Below are 16100 nucleotides of genomic sequence, written 5' to 3' on the forward strand. Positions count from 1 at the left end.
TTATTTGTTACTATCACCTTTTGATGGACAGTTGCGGGAATCATGCCACCCCATTTTATCACAAGTTCTGCACAATCTTTTCGGCTTCTTTGCATTCATGGATATCTTCTCTGAGATACCAACAAGACGCTTTCTGGTCCCACAACCTTTATTACGTATCCCTTTTGGTGGTAAGACATCAACCGATTCATGTTTGGAAACACATAATAGCTCCTGAATATCATTTCTCTTCTGTTCAGTACCTGTCAATATTGGAATGTCCACCGAAATTTCATCACCCAAACGTTCCAATCGCTCCACAAACTCTGTCAATGATCCCTTATCATTCCGTACACGCCCAATAATAAGATCAAACATTGACGTAGCCTGGTTCATCAAAGCTTGTTTCTCAACATCCATTTCACCATACCTAACACGAGCCGGCAACAGCTCTACTGGAACTAACTCTCGTCTCCATCGCGGTAAGATGTACTTCTCGGGTATACATTGCACCTYAGAATTTAACATTACCTTAAACGCGTGGCGACATAATATACCATTGTGAACAAAATGGTTGCAACTACAATCAAAAGAATCATCCCCTACATCATGAACCACCTAGCATATCATACATAACGAAAGAGAAATTATAATCATTTACTATGAAATGCGATTCTAATTAATTATTTGTCAAAATTAAATCAAAAAATTGAACATCACCTTGTACGTAGCTTTGATCTCAGAATTCTTGTTCTTATGTGTAATACTGTAAATCATCTTATCCCCTACCTCTACTACATCGACGACCCCACAAAACCATACTGCCTTGTTCATTTCCTTTTGCACCTCAAAAAACATTGTTTTTGTGTACACGTTCGCTACTTGCACTTCAATTTTGGACGGTGACAACAATTTAGGTATTGTAGTTCTAGTCACAACCTCAAGTGAACAATGTTCTTTCCTTTGACYTTCGATTGCATCGTCGAAAGTGTTAAGAAAGTAAACAAGATCATTYCAATACTTCGTATAAACATTAAAGAATGAATTAATACTCTCAGACCTGGAAGTGGTTTTCATAAGACCAGACATTGGATAGTCCTTGAAGTAGGCTGGAATCAAGATTCTCTTATTGCATACATTTCTTCGAACCACGAGTGACCCCGCAGTCCAAACTCATCCATCAATGCATTCCATTTCTCCTCAAAATATTCGGGACTTAGGTGTACATTCCATACGAGTTTGTTGAACTTGCTTTTAAATGGGGTCCCATGGGCTAAATGATCACGAATCTTCACAATGAAACAAGCACACAATCAAGCAATTGTGAAACCATTTTTTTTCATATTGTCCATTGTGAAGATTTTTTTGTTACGAAACGCTTACTAATCAAACTTATGTATGCATATATTAGAATTGTACCCAATGGATGAAATTAGACATACCTTTTCCTTMACTTTTTTKGTTATGTGCCACATACACAATCGATGAGTAGATTCCGAAAAAACTATTGGTATCGCTTGTTTCATTGCTGCACATTGATCGGTTATTACAAACTGTGGCTGAGTACCGTGCGCTTTCATAAACACATTCAATACCCATGTGAAATTAATGACAGATTCATTTCTAATCAATGATGCACCGACGACAACAGACTTCTTGTGATTGTCAATTGCAACAAATGGAACAAAAATCATTGCATGTCTATTACGATTGAAAAGCATGATATTAATGCATGATTTGAGATAAAAACAAATTGATAACAAATAATTAAAATAGCTTACTTGTTTGTCCGAAATGTAGCGTCGAATGATATGGTGTCTCCAAAATGTTTGTAATTCATTCTCGCTGTTTTATCTGCCCAAAATATTGCAATCAACTCCTTCTCATCACACTTATATTCAAAAAAATATTCAGAGCAATGTTCCCGYCGTTTGCTCATCTTGTTTATTAACATTTGTGCATCTTTGTTACCAACGAAGAGCATAATGTCTCTTCTAAAGTTCATATGATCCCTAGCTGTCCCACCAGATGCTACTAAACCACCGTTCATTGCCAATTGCATTCTGCGCGACTGAGTGATACCAACTTTAGAACTGGATGCGTGATAAACATTCCTTCGATCCTTGTAATCAAGTTGTCGTCTTGAATGGGTGAACATCTTCTCTTCCGAACGACAAAGCATATGATTATGCCCCTCTATGAAATGATAGACCTCGTACTGGCCACTCGCTTTCACATAGTGTACTTTAAGGCAAGCTTTACAACCGGTACGTTTGAAATTTGTATTACGCCTTTTCCTCTCTCCCGATGAAACTTCTAACGAATCAAATTCCTTTTTCGGTGGATTACCCTCCTTGCTACAAACGAAATAACGGGTTTGCACTCCACCCAACGAGTTCAATTTTTTGCTGCCCAACCGGATATCAAACCCAGCAACATCACCGTATTTCCTATACATATTTTCTACGGACTCAACCAATGAAAAGAAGTCACCAACCTTTGGACATATATTGCTATCAACGTTAGGGACCCATATCTTCGTGCCCCTTGGTGATTCCCCCATTTCTTGTGATTTTTGCATCTAACAAGTGCAAAAAGATAATACAAGATAGTTACAATTATGAATCTTAACATGATTAATATGTTTCATTACCTCCTATTAGTTATCCGCAACATGCTCAAGTTTCTGAACTTCGTTTATGAAACTATTCATTACAATATTCTCATTAGGAAATAGAGATATTATATTATGTATACTTTTCAACTTTTTTTTTAAATTACATGATGAACCTGTTATATAAATATTTCATTTGCTTATTTATGTTTTTTGCATGTTAATGAAACAGTTTCACTATCAAAAAGTTCAATTATACATTTCTTCGTTTGCTTATTCCAAGATTTTTTGTAGATTGTAATGCATTTTTTTCATGCCAAAATATGCATACTACATGTTATACGTATTTTGCATCTTCACATCATTGTTTCAAACTGAAAATGTTTCATTATAAAACACATGTAACATTGCTCCTTACTTAGTTCCATAGTTTTACTCAACAATATAAAATAACCTCGCAAATTAGTCTCATTTGAACGAAATCATTAACAAACGGTGTCCATTACTTTGCTAAAAACCATAACCATATTCTCAAATCCTACTAACTGATTTATAAAAATACTCCAACTACGAAACGCATTCAAGGCAACAAAGACGGACGAACATTATACAAAAATTCATACTATGGAAGGTACATCGACTTAAAAATTATATTACTTTAATTTGTAAAGTAATATACTTTTAATGTTAACATATTTTAAAATAACATCCATCAATAGGGTAGGGTTCACGTGAGACCAATGGTTTTTCGTGAGACCGGTAAGACCAATTTATGTTCATTGATCAACTTGATAAGCTAATAATCTAATGGTCTAAAATTCACGGTGGCAATTTTGTAATTATTGAGAAGTCTCGTAACATTTATGAATGTTCAAATCTAACGATTGTAGATCTAATCCAAGGGTTGAGAATTGGTCTTACGGGTCTCACGAAAAACCATTGGTCTCACATGATCCCAAGTCTCCATCAATAAGTTATATCAAAATCATACATAAAACACAACATATTCAATAATGTTTAATGAATCATTTCAATAAAAAGTAAAATAAAAGAATGACATTATATGAAATAAATGGTTTCAAAATTTAATTGACAATCAAACGAATTTTTTACCGATCATATTTCTTATTTTTTAATTTACTTGTACACAGATTCGTTACATTTAGATAATGTACTATTTTCATTGTATACTGAGCTTATTAAATTTTTTGATTACACAATAACTAGTTTGATTGTCCTCATTTGACAACGAACTATATTCATTTTTCGATAATTCATCATGAAATTATTTTACAATGAGTCCCATTTCATATGAAAAGCTTTCACTTTTATGAATTTGCTTCATTAACCTTACACGTGTAATTTCACTTATGAATCGATTCATTCGTTCACCTAATCCTAACAACCTTTAAGATTCATGGGCAGATTACAATCTTCTCACAATCTTTTACATAATCATAATGAATCCGTCTCATCTACTTTTAACTTCATAGATAACAAAATACATTATGCAATTTTTCACATTGAATATGAAAATGTTTCACCAATATGTACTTGTTGATTAACTATTTCATAATGAAACCTTTTCACATTGAAACACTTACATGAACATTAATTTCATATACAATAAAATGAAAATGTCTCACCATGAAACTAGTTCTTCAATCACGAATCAATTAGAAAATGAAAATGTTTCACCAGCATGAACCTATTTAAATAACTATTTTATAATGAAACCTTTTCACATGRAAACATTTACATTCACATTAATTTCATGTACAATAAAATATACTATGCACCTTTTTCATGATACGTATATATCATAAAGAACAAAATCCATTATGCACCCATTTTATTTCATTCTACCAACTAAACGGATCAACTTTAATTACAATGCAACGTTGCTCCCCATGAAACTAGTTCATCAATCACGAATCAATTACAAAATGAAAATGTTTCACCAACATCAACCTATTTGATTAACTATTTCATAATGAAACCTTTTCACAATGAAACATTTACATTAACATTAATTTCATATACAATAAAATGAAAATGTTTCACCATGAAACTAGTTCTTCAATCTCGAATCAATTATAAAATGAAAATGTTTCACCAGCATGCATCTATTTAAATAACTATTTTATAATGAAACCTTTTCACATGGAAACATTTACATTCACATTAACTTCATGTACAATAAAATATACTATGCACCTGTTTCATGATACGTAAATTTCATAAAAGAACAAAATCCATTATGCACCCGTTTCATTTCATTCTACCAACTAAACGGATCAACTTCAATTACAATGCAACATTGCTCATGATGAAACTAGTTCATCAATCACGAATCAATTACAAAATGAAAATGTTTCATCATCATGAACCCATTTCATTCTACCAGTTAAACGGATCAAATTCAATCACAAAGCAATACGAAACACCATGAAAATATTTCACGAATCATGCATCAATTAAAACATAAAATTTTTCACCATCATGACACTATTTCATTGATGTATACCATATGCTTTGAAGAAGCAAATAAGTCATTTTACAATGAAACCTTTTCATGTTTATACAGTTTCATGAACATTTGTTTTTTTTTTCTAAGCAACATCAACCCACGATTTCATTCCCATAGTTGCTGTAATCTTCATAAAATGTTTCATGATTCATTGAATACCAAATCATTAAAATCAAGATTTTAATAATGTAATATATTTAAATTTTGAAACGTTACCTTTTTCATTATTTCTTTTATTAAATTTCCTTAAATAATATGTATTAATAACTTCCTTAATTATCAAAAAAATGTGGAAAATGACAGAAATACCCTTACTCATTAAATTTAATTGAAAAAAATAGAATTTTCTTATTGGTCGAAATTAGTCTGCACGGTTTTTTAGAATTGGATGGTTTTCATTTGAACCTGCCCCTATATATATATATATATATATATATATATGGAAAGGATACTAACTAGAGAGAATTATGGCATTGTAACTACAAGAAGAAAATAAACTGATGGATGTAAAATATGTTGGGTCCAGAGATGGTATTTATATACCAACGAATAGTAGGAACCAAGTCTTGGCAAAGTACGGAGCAAGCTATGTAGAGTAGTGCCCAAGTATCAGAGAAGAGTGGTGCTTGATTGGTTTGAGTTTGGCTCCAAAGGTCAAAAATACCAGGAGGTCCCAGATTAAAATCCAAGGAGAAATAAAAATCCCCTTGTGGCCACAAAGGTTCAAATGCGATGACTCCGGGCTATCTGCAAAGCAGGTGGTTGCTCTGGGATTAGTTGGCTCGCATAGCGGGTTGGATATCCAGGTTAATAAAAAAAAGTATCAGAGAAGAGCAACGAGTAAGCTTCGTAGCTTAGTGACCAAGTTTCAATCTTTTACTGATTTGGTCATCGAGTGTAGCATGAATACAACTAATATATTTATATTACAACACTCCACCATGATGCACGAGATTCTCAATATATTTATATTACAACACTCCACCATGATGCACGAGATTCTCAAAAGCGAAACGAATCCCAATCCAACAAATACGAGTTATTCCATAGTTTATTATAAAAAGTAGATAACAAGTAAATTGGCATGAGGTAACAAATTGCATTTCAACCGTGATGAGCTTCGGCATAACCATAACCCGTCAAAGTTACAAGCAAACAAATAACCTCAAATGCACAATCTACTTAAACGAGGTAGAGCAAAGCAAAGCTCTAAAACACTTAACAAAGTAATTCCTTCAAAGATGTCGTTTTGTCACCTGTGGTAATATCTCCTCTCTCTGCCAAAGTGCCCAACGACACTAACACAAACAAAGCTTGATCAAGTCTGAGCAATGCTTAAACTTAGCTGACAGTAGCGACTAAGTGAACATATCAGTGACATTGTCGTTTGTCAGGACTTTCTTTAAATAGACGACCTTCACTTCATGTAATATAACAAGATATGCATCATGCAGATTTATGTGCTTTCTCCGAGAACTGAAAACCAAATTAGTTGCCAAATGGATGGCACTCTAATTATCCTAGAAAATGTGGACGAAAGATTGCTCGAAGCATAAGACATTTATCAATTCTTTTAGATGGACAACTTCCTTTGTAGACTCAACCGTCGCAATAAGTTGGGCTTCTATGGTTGACAATGTCACAATGGACTGTAACCGTGATCTCCAATTGACAGCCGTTCCACCAAAGATAAATATATAACCGGAGGTGGATTTCCAACCTACTCGATCACCTACATAGTCAGAATCATAAAATCCGACAATTTTATAGTCATTGTGCAAACCAAATATAAGACTATGTGTCTCGGTTCCTTTCAAATATCATAACGACATTTTAATGGCTACCCAAAGTGATTGACCCATATTCGTGAGAAACTGACTCACCACTCTGACACAACGAGCGAGATCGGGATGAGTACACACCATGGCATATATGGGACTCTCGAATTCACTAGCATACAGAACCTTTGATGTTTTGGCCTTTCCCTTGTCATCCTTCAAACAATCTTCACTTGTATTCTTGATGTGCTTCTGTAGTTGAATTGTAGACGTCTTGGCACCATTAAGATTGAACCGCTTCAATATCATTTGGATATAAGCTCGTTGTGTTAACCTGAGAGTACGGGACATTTTGTCCTGAACAATTTCCATGCCTAAATTATTTTGTGTTGCGCTAAGATCCTTCATTTCAAATTTTGACTTAAGTTTATCTTTTAGACGTTCGATCTTTGATCGGTCCTTGCTGGCAATAAGCATGTCCTACACAAAGAAGAAGATAAGTGTACCACCGTTTGTCTATGATAAACACAAGTGTCCTTTTCATTTCGTTCAAATCCCAGAGTGAGCATAAACAAATCAAACTTCTTATACCACTGACGAGGCGACTGTTTAAGTCCATAAAGGGACTTCTTTACATACATAATTTGCCTTGCCTCCGGAGATGAAGCCTTCGGGTTACTTCATGTAAATAGTTTCTTCAAAATCTCCGTGTAGGAAGGCAGTCTTCACATCTAACTGTTCTAACTTCAAATCATGCATAACCACGACCGCCAAAAGAACACAAATAAATGTATGACGTACAACGGAAGCGAAAATATTTTCATACTCGATACCATTACGCTGTGCAAAGCCTTTAGCAATGAGACAAGCCTTCTTCCGATTGTCATCTTTGACTTTGAAAACCTACTTACAACTAATAGCATGGTTACCATTCGGTAATAGACATAAGTCCAAAGTGTTGTTCTTTGAGAGAGTTTCCATCTCTTCCGTCATGGCTCTAAACCATTTAGAACCATGGATTGAGTCTAACACCTCTTTTATATCAAACTAATCCTCTTGCCCTACATGCAAAGCAAATTCCAGCTGATCTGTAAAACTCATGTTAGCAAAATCCCAATCTCCATACCTGTTAGGGGGATGAATAGTTCTTTGATTATGCCTGGTAGGTGCCATAATTGGGATTGTATGGCCTTGGTCTCTACCATCATTCAGAAACTCTTCTTTAGAATCACTAGTAGAAGTCGCTGACGGAATGACTTCTTCAAAATTATCGGGTGAGCCTGGATTAATATCAAGAATAGATTAACTAGGAATATAAGGGCTGCTACTGACTCCACATCATTAGCAGTATGGGAAACAATAGTAACGACTTCTGAATCTTGAGAGGACTGAGGATCCTGTGACTTCAATAGAACCGATTCATCAATATGACATGACGAGAATGAATCACTTTACGAGTCAAAGGGTTCCAGATTCGGTAACCCTTGATACCATCTATATACCCAAACAAAGATCCTCTGGTGGCTGTTAGATCTAGCTTGTCCTGGCTTGAAACATGAATATAAACAGAATAACCAATGCATGTATGTATTCAAACAGATGTTTCTTTTACCTCTTCAAACCTTTTCGGGAATTTTTCACCCAATAGTGAACAAGGTAACCTGTTAATGTGCAATACTCTGAGAAGTGCTTCGGTCCGAAAAGATTTGGGGAATCCCGATGTCGACAACATACACCAGACTTTTTCAAGCAAAGTCCTATTCATCCACTCGATAACCCCATTAGACTGACGGTCGCTTGTGTGGTTTAGTAACGTTGAATGCCTTTACACAAACAAAAGTCTTTAAAGTAACCACTAGTAAATTCTCCACCGTTGTCAGATCTAAGCACTTTCAACTTCTTTACAGTCTTAACTTCTTCTCGTTCTAACCAAGTCTTGAACGTGTCGAAAACATCTGACTTTAATATTAACACATACATCGTAAACCTATATAAGAAATCATCAATAAACGAAACGAAATATTGATCTCCACTGGACAGAGTACTGGATGGTCCCTAGACGTCTATATGAACATAATTGAGGATTCCTTTAGTGTTGTGTTTTCCAACACCATAAGAAACATGCGTCTTTTTCATTCGACACATCCCAAACAAACATCTAGGCTAGCAGGTATGTTGACTTTGATGAGCTTTCGCTTGCTCAAAATCTCCAAATTCTTCTTGGATATGTGGCCCAGACAAAGATACCATAAACGAATAACATCAAGATTTTGTGAATTATCTTCCACACACGATTCATAAGAAATAGTCTTCTCAATCAAATGAAAAAAGTTTATTTTCTACATGTTCGCCTTTCGTTACAATAAAACTCCCTCGAGAGACGGGCAAACTTTTGTTTTCAATCCGAATCTTGCAACCCAATTTGGACAGTTTTCCAACAGAGATCAAGGAAGAAGTCCTGGATGGAATAAATATAACATTGTTCAATGCCCAAATACACCCATCGAACATCTTGATCTGCACAGTACCAGTCCTTTTAGTAACACGTGAAGTACTATTTCCCATATAAATATTGTTACCTTCAAAATATTTGAAGGTAGAGAAACAGTTGCGGATTGGTGTCATATGGCAAGATGCACCAGTTTCTAACACCATTGCCTGCCACCTTGTAGTGGTGTAACTGTGGCAGAGAAGCTATCTTGCTATTTTTCGGTTGCAACAAGTGATGATCCAGAGCTATCTTTGTCTTTGTTTTTAAGACTCTGACAATCTTTCACCCAATGATCTGGCTTGTGACAATAATTATAGTTGCCATGTATCTTTGATTTCCCTCGGGAACTAGGTCGGCAGGACTAAGAGTACCAATGATTTCTTCCTCTTGAAGATTGTTAATCATCTTGGAATCTTTCAGCATATATGCCTTGACTTTTTTTTTGTTCTCTCTTGTATTGTAACTGATTCTCAATTAATTCTTTGATTTTTAGAAATCATTCATGTTTTCACATCAAACAAAAAAACAGTTTCTCTTCCATATATAAAATTTTTAGTAAATTGTGAATATTTCTCAGGAAGTGAATACAACAGGATCATAGTAAGTGCTTCTTCATCTTTAGCAAGAAATGCATCCGTTGCCTTCAATTTCATAATAGAATCTTCGAATTCTGTCATATGAGCTTTAATTGTAGTGCCTTCCTTTATTTTGAAGAAGAGGCAGACCGTATCAATAACAATCTGTTGGTTAAAGTTTTCTTGAGACATAAATTCTCAAGCTTGCTCCAAATACATACAATTGTATTTTCAGAAACAATCTTAGATATACAATTTTCTCTCATAGTCATCTGCAAAGTAGTAAATGTCGATGATTTTATTTCCCTAGCCTTAAGGTCAAACATATTTGGGTGTAGCTCATCTTTAGCAAAATACTACTAGATGGACTCCATTCTTTCTAAGTGAAACAGTTGTTGTGAATTTCCATTTACCAAAATCATCACCCCCATTCCAAGTATGTATATGAATCCCAACCCTAGAGAAATTAAATGTAGTCGTTGGGTCTAGTTTGAGGAACCGGTACCAAATGGGTTTTCTACTTCGGCCATAGAGACAAAAAAATGCAAACTAGTTTATGTATATTTTCTACACAAACTCCAAATCTAGATCCGAAGCCCTGATACCTATTGCTAGGAAACGGTGTGTCATAATTCAAATGCTAGGAAATGATTTCTAAGGTCCCTTCAAATAGAAATCCAAGAACACAACAAATCTAACAACAAATGTAGATAACATTGATCTAGATGTTGCATAATAACTCTATAAAAAATAAACAACCCCACATATAGATAATAATTACATATATGTTCGAATCTACACATATGACGAGTTCACAAAATATCAACACAAGAATTTTACATGATTCCACTATCGGCGTCACGGTGTACGTCCACCAAAGAGAGAGATCAAGAATTTATTACAACCAAAGAAATTACAAAGTGTTTGTTCAAGGATCTTTAGATCCACGAGCAACTAGCAAGTCTTCAAAAACACCAAAAACTTCAAGAATACTTTCGTACCTTAATTTATACTATATATATATATATATATATATATATATATATCGAAAGGATACTAACTAGAGAGTATTATGGTGTTGTAACTAGAGGAAGAAAAGAAACGATGGATGTAAAATATTTTTGTTCAGAAGATGGTATTTATATAGCAAAGAAGAGTAGGGACAAAGTCTTGGCGAAGTAGGGAGCAAGCTACGTAGAGTAGTGGCCAACTATCGGGGGAAGAGTAGGGAGGAAACTTTGTGGAGTTATGAGCAAGCTTCGTAGATTAGTGACCAAGTTTCACTCTTTTATTGATTTGGTCATCGAACGTAGCACCAATCACTACAAGAAAAATGACCTTCAGAGAAGCTTTTGTTTTGTACTTAAAAGTGTTAAAAGCTTCTCTAAAGCCTTTAGATAAGCTTTTCAATTTTGTCAAAGACCTTCTCTGTGTGACGGTAGGTGAAGGTTTTAGAGAGGGTTTTCGGAGGGTGTGTTTTTGTTAGCCTTAGAGATGCTTAATTGAGGCTTTAGATACACTTTTAAAACTTCTCTAAAGGTTAGTCAACTTTTTATTCAAAGCTTCTCTAAAAGTATATATATTAGTGACACTTTTCAAGTATTTGTGACGGTTTGTAAGAGTTACTAAAAGATAATTTTAGAGAAGATAATAGAAAAGCTTCTCTAAAATCATATATATTAGTGACACTTTTCAAGTATTTGTGACGGTTTGTAAGAGTTACTAAAAAATACTTTTAAAGAAGATAATGGAAAAGCTTCTCTAAAGATATTGGCTTTAGTGACCCTTTTAAAAAACCTTCTCTAAAAGTTCTAATCTATATATATATAAAGGAGAATCATCAAAAAATGATGTGGAATCTTGAGAGAGCTAGAACCAATTTTTGAATTATTTTAAATAAACATATCATGAAATGAATAAACCTTTCATTTACTTTATATATAAGTTACATACAATGATCTAATAAACCTTTAAACCTTTATATCTATAAATATATAATCTATATATCTATAATCTATAAGTAAGAGCCAAARCATATGATATGACATAATGTGGATTGAGGATTCAAAAATATTGAATTATAGTAGTACAAGTAATATATTTATATTACAACAGAGGAAACACCACATTTTTTCTTGAATAAAATTTCGTGTTATGAGCGTTTTTTGGGCCATCTTGAAAATAAAAGGGGAACCCAATAAAACTCCCTCTTTCTCCGACTATCAAAAGCAATTTTCCATCCGAGAGACCAATTTAAAAACTTCAAGCTTTTCTAACGGTGATGCCTTAATCATCATATATCATAACCATTATCATCCGTGTGAATTTTCTCAAATTCAAGTAAGTTGTTGGAACTATCTTTTACCCAATAATACCTCATGTCAATATGTTCTCACTTCACATTACTTATTGCATTTTTATGAAATGGATAGTACTTTGATCATCATAAAACAATTTATCACTTCATCTCTTATCCAATTATATATACCTCATTTCAATAAGTGAAAGCATACGTGTTTATGTTAAACATATAGGATGTTGAACACTTACCCCTCTTGTATGCTGGTGATGTGTTGATTGCCTCCAATCATACTAAGAAATGGATTAGTTTGTCGCATACCGGAATGTGAATATTTAAATACGACCTACGTAAAACTAATAATTAAGCTACGATGAGCTTGCTAATGTTCATGCAAGTGCCTCGGGATACATGACACAGGTTAATTTACAAAGTTAATTGAGTTCATTAAATAACTGAACATGATACAATAATCTTTATAATTGAATAAAGAATATATAATGCTAATCACATATAATAACTAATTGTAAGGTAATATTACTGTACAACCTATTGCAATCGCACCAATGTACCTGAAGAGTATCACCTGAAAACCCTATACTCTTCTATCTCCCCTTGGGAAAATGAGTCATAAAGCTCAACTGGATTGCCGAAAGATTGAGCTATGATTTGGCCATATGTACTTGCTCCAAATTGAGCATTAATATACACGATGCATTATTTAGGTTCTAAGTTCTCCAAATCACTACTATATTTGTTATCGGCCTCTGCATAATATCTACGCACATGCGAATTCAACACTTGAATCACATGAATAAAGGTTGACCACAGGGTCTATGCGACCTTGGACACTGCTGGACCTCTACCTAGTCCTAGATGGTGAGCATCTAGATATTTAGTTTCCTACAATAAAATTGGCTTTATAAAAGATCTAGAATGTCTAAGTGTCCTAATAACTTTTTTTATATAACTTATGTTTATAAGACCAAATTATAAAACATTCTATCTAAAAACGTTAGAATAAGTTTATAGGATCATTTTCGTCGTTCTAATAAGTTTTTGAGACACTTTTAAAATAAAGTATCATGTTATAAATTAAATTTTACAGGACACTTTTCAAACGTATCTCACTACTAGAAAACAAGGTATCAACGACGAAAATCAGCGAGAGTAAAAGTCCCTCACAGATCAATGAGAGATCTGGCCAAAAAGATATCCCTCGCATATCAGCGAGGGAATGAGTTTTTGACCAATCTCTCGCTGATCTAGAGGGATCAGCAAGAGAATCTGTTTTTGGCTAGATCACTTGCTGATCCCTCGCTGATTTTTTTATTTAATAACTATAAATTTAATTAATTATTAATTTTTAATTATTGATTATTAAATTTTCAATTATTTATTATTTATTAAAATATTACAAAAATTAATTAATAAAACCGAATAAAGCTTATTAGACCCAATAAAACCGAATAAAGCCCATTAAGGCCCATTAAACAGAATAAAGTCCAATAAAACTAAATAATGTTCATTAAGGCCCGATAAACTCAATAGAGCCCGATAAATGGATTAAGGCCCAATAAAACCGAATAAAGCCCCATATAACACACACACATACTATCTATACATTCACATATACACATATGTTTAAACATATATATATATATATATATATATATATAATCCGATATATGCATCTTAAACAATATATACATCGATCCAATCGTGGTTAGCAACCAGCACACATCGTGGATATATATGTATATAACACGGACCAACGGGTATGTATATATAACACATACATCATCGTGTAAAAATATGTATATAACACGGGCCAACAAGTATATATACTTATAACACATGCACATGTATACATACGACACCTACACATAAAAATGTGTACATATAACACATAAAAAACAAGAAAATAAGAAAAATAGAACAATTCCTCGCTGATCAGGAATCTGCGAGGGAATTTGTTTTTGGCCAATTCCCTCGCTGATCCATCGCAGATCAGCGAGAGATTGACACTTTTCTCGCTGATCAGCGAGGGATTTTCCTATTTTTCTCATTTTTTGTGTTATATGTACACATTTTTATGTGTAGGTGTCATATGTATACATGTGCATGCGTTATTTGTGCGTGTGTGTGTATATATATATATGTTTTGGTTGTTAACCGCGATGTGTATTATATGTACACATGTGCATGTGTTATAAGTATGTATATATATATACCCATCGGTCCGTGTTATAAACATATGTTTACACGATGTTGTATGTGTTATATGTATATATATTCGTCGGTCCGTGTTATATACATATGTATACACGATGTGTATAGATGTGTGTTGGTTGCTAATTACGATTGGAACGATGTACATATAGCCATCAGTTCGGTTTAATTAGGCTTTGTTTGGTGGAATGGGCCTTAATGGACATTATTTGGTTTTATTGGACCTTAATCTAATTTATTGGAATTTATTCGGTTTTATTGGGTCTTAATCCAATTTCTTGGACTTTATTCGGTTTTATTGAGTTTTTTTCAGTTTTATTGAGCCTTAATCGATTTATCGGGCTTTATTGAATTTATCAGGCCTTAATGGGCTTTATTGGATTTTATTGGGCCTTAATGGGCTTTAATCAGTTTTATTGGGCCTTAATGGGTTTTAATTAGTTTTATTGGGCATAATGGGCTTTATTTGGTTTATTGGGCCTTAATGGACTTTAATCGATTATATTGGACTTTATTCAGTTTTATTGGGCATAACGGGCTTTATTCGGTTTATCGGACCTTAAAGGGCTTTATTCGGTTTTAGTGGGCCTTAATGGGCTCTATTCGATTTTATTAGGCCTTGATGGGCTTTATTTGATTTTATTGGGCATAAATGGGCTTTATTCGGTCTATCAGGCCTTAAAGGGCTTTATTCGGTTTTATTGGGCCTTAATGGGCTTTATTATGTTTTATTGGGCCTTAATGGACTTTATTATGTTTTATTAGGTTTATTGGGCCTTAATGGTCTTTATTGAACATTATTCGGTTTTATTTTGGGCTTTGTTAAGTTTTATTAAGCCTCAATGGCTTTATACAGTTTTATTGGGTCTTAATGGGCTCTAAAAAACTCTATTCGGTCTTATTGGGCCTTAATCTATTTCTTAATTATTAATTTATTTTTATAATTTATTAATAAATAATAAATATTTCATAATTTAATAATTAATTTAAATTAGAGTTATTAATTAAAAAAGTAATTTAAAAAATTAATTAATATTAAAATTATTTTAACTGTTCAGCGACAAAATTTCCCTTGGATATCCACTTGGATTCGATGATCCGTTCGCTCTAGCATCACAGACAGAACAAGTTTACTATACTTCATATCCTTCGATGACAAAGGATTTGAAAGATTGGTGGACGGTTATCAAGACAAAGGCTCGTGGTATATATGAAGTGTTTGACATGATTAACGATGTTGAAAGCAATGATCATGTGAATGGAGAACTGTTKGTCCCGTAAAAGTCTATAAGAATAGAAACAGTTTGTAGAAAGAGGGGGGATGAATACAAACACAGTATTTTCAAATTTAAAATATATATTGATAGAGAAGATCAATACAGAWTTTACAAGACTGTTTGCRGAAAGATAAGGTAAAGAAAACCTATCTAAACAATTTTTGGATACACACAGATCTTTAGCAAATACAAGAAAAGAGATTGCTAAAGGGAAGATCCTTTACTTAAGCTAAAAGATGCTTGAAGTAAGAATAGGATAGTAGAGAGATGCGCGCACTCTGCATGGAGAAAAAACATTTCTATTTATACCCAGTGCATTAAATGA

At 33.7% G+C, this 16100-nt stretch overlaps 1 protein-coding gene across 1 annotated transcript; it reads right to left on the reverse strand.

Moving 5' to 3' along the window:
- LOC112523840 (protein FAR1-RELATED SEQUENCE 5-like) lies at positions 1-9556 on the reverse strand. Its single transcript, XM_025133514.1, has 9 exons — positions 9481-9556; positions 7967-8181; positions 7703-7804; positions 7007-7381; positions 1761-2560; positions 1422-1680; positions 1117-1268; positions 700-1039; positions 1-597 (listed from the first exon to the last, which is right to left on the reverse strand). The coding sequence occupies exons 1-9, from the start codon at positions 9554-9556 to the stop codon at positions 1-3; spliced, it is 2916 nt and encodes a 971-aa protein (XP_024989282.1).
- Positions 9557-16100: the final 6544 nt, after the last annotated feature.

The sequence above is a fragment of the Cynara cardunculus genome (genome assembly GCF_001531365.2).
Source record: "Cynara cardunculus var. scolymus isolate 2C chromosome LG 12, CcrdV1, whole genome shotgun sequence".
Lineage (NCBI taxonomy): Eukaryota > Viridiplantae > Streptophyta > Magnoliopsida > Asterales > Asteraceae > Cynara > Cynara cardunculus.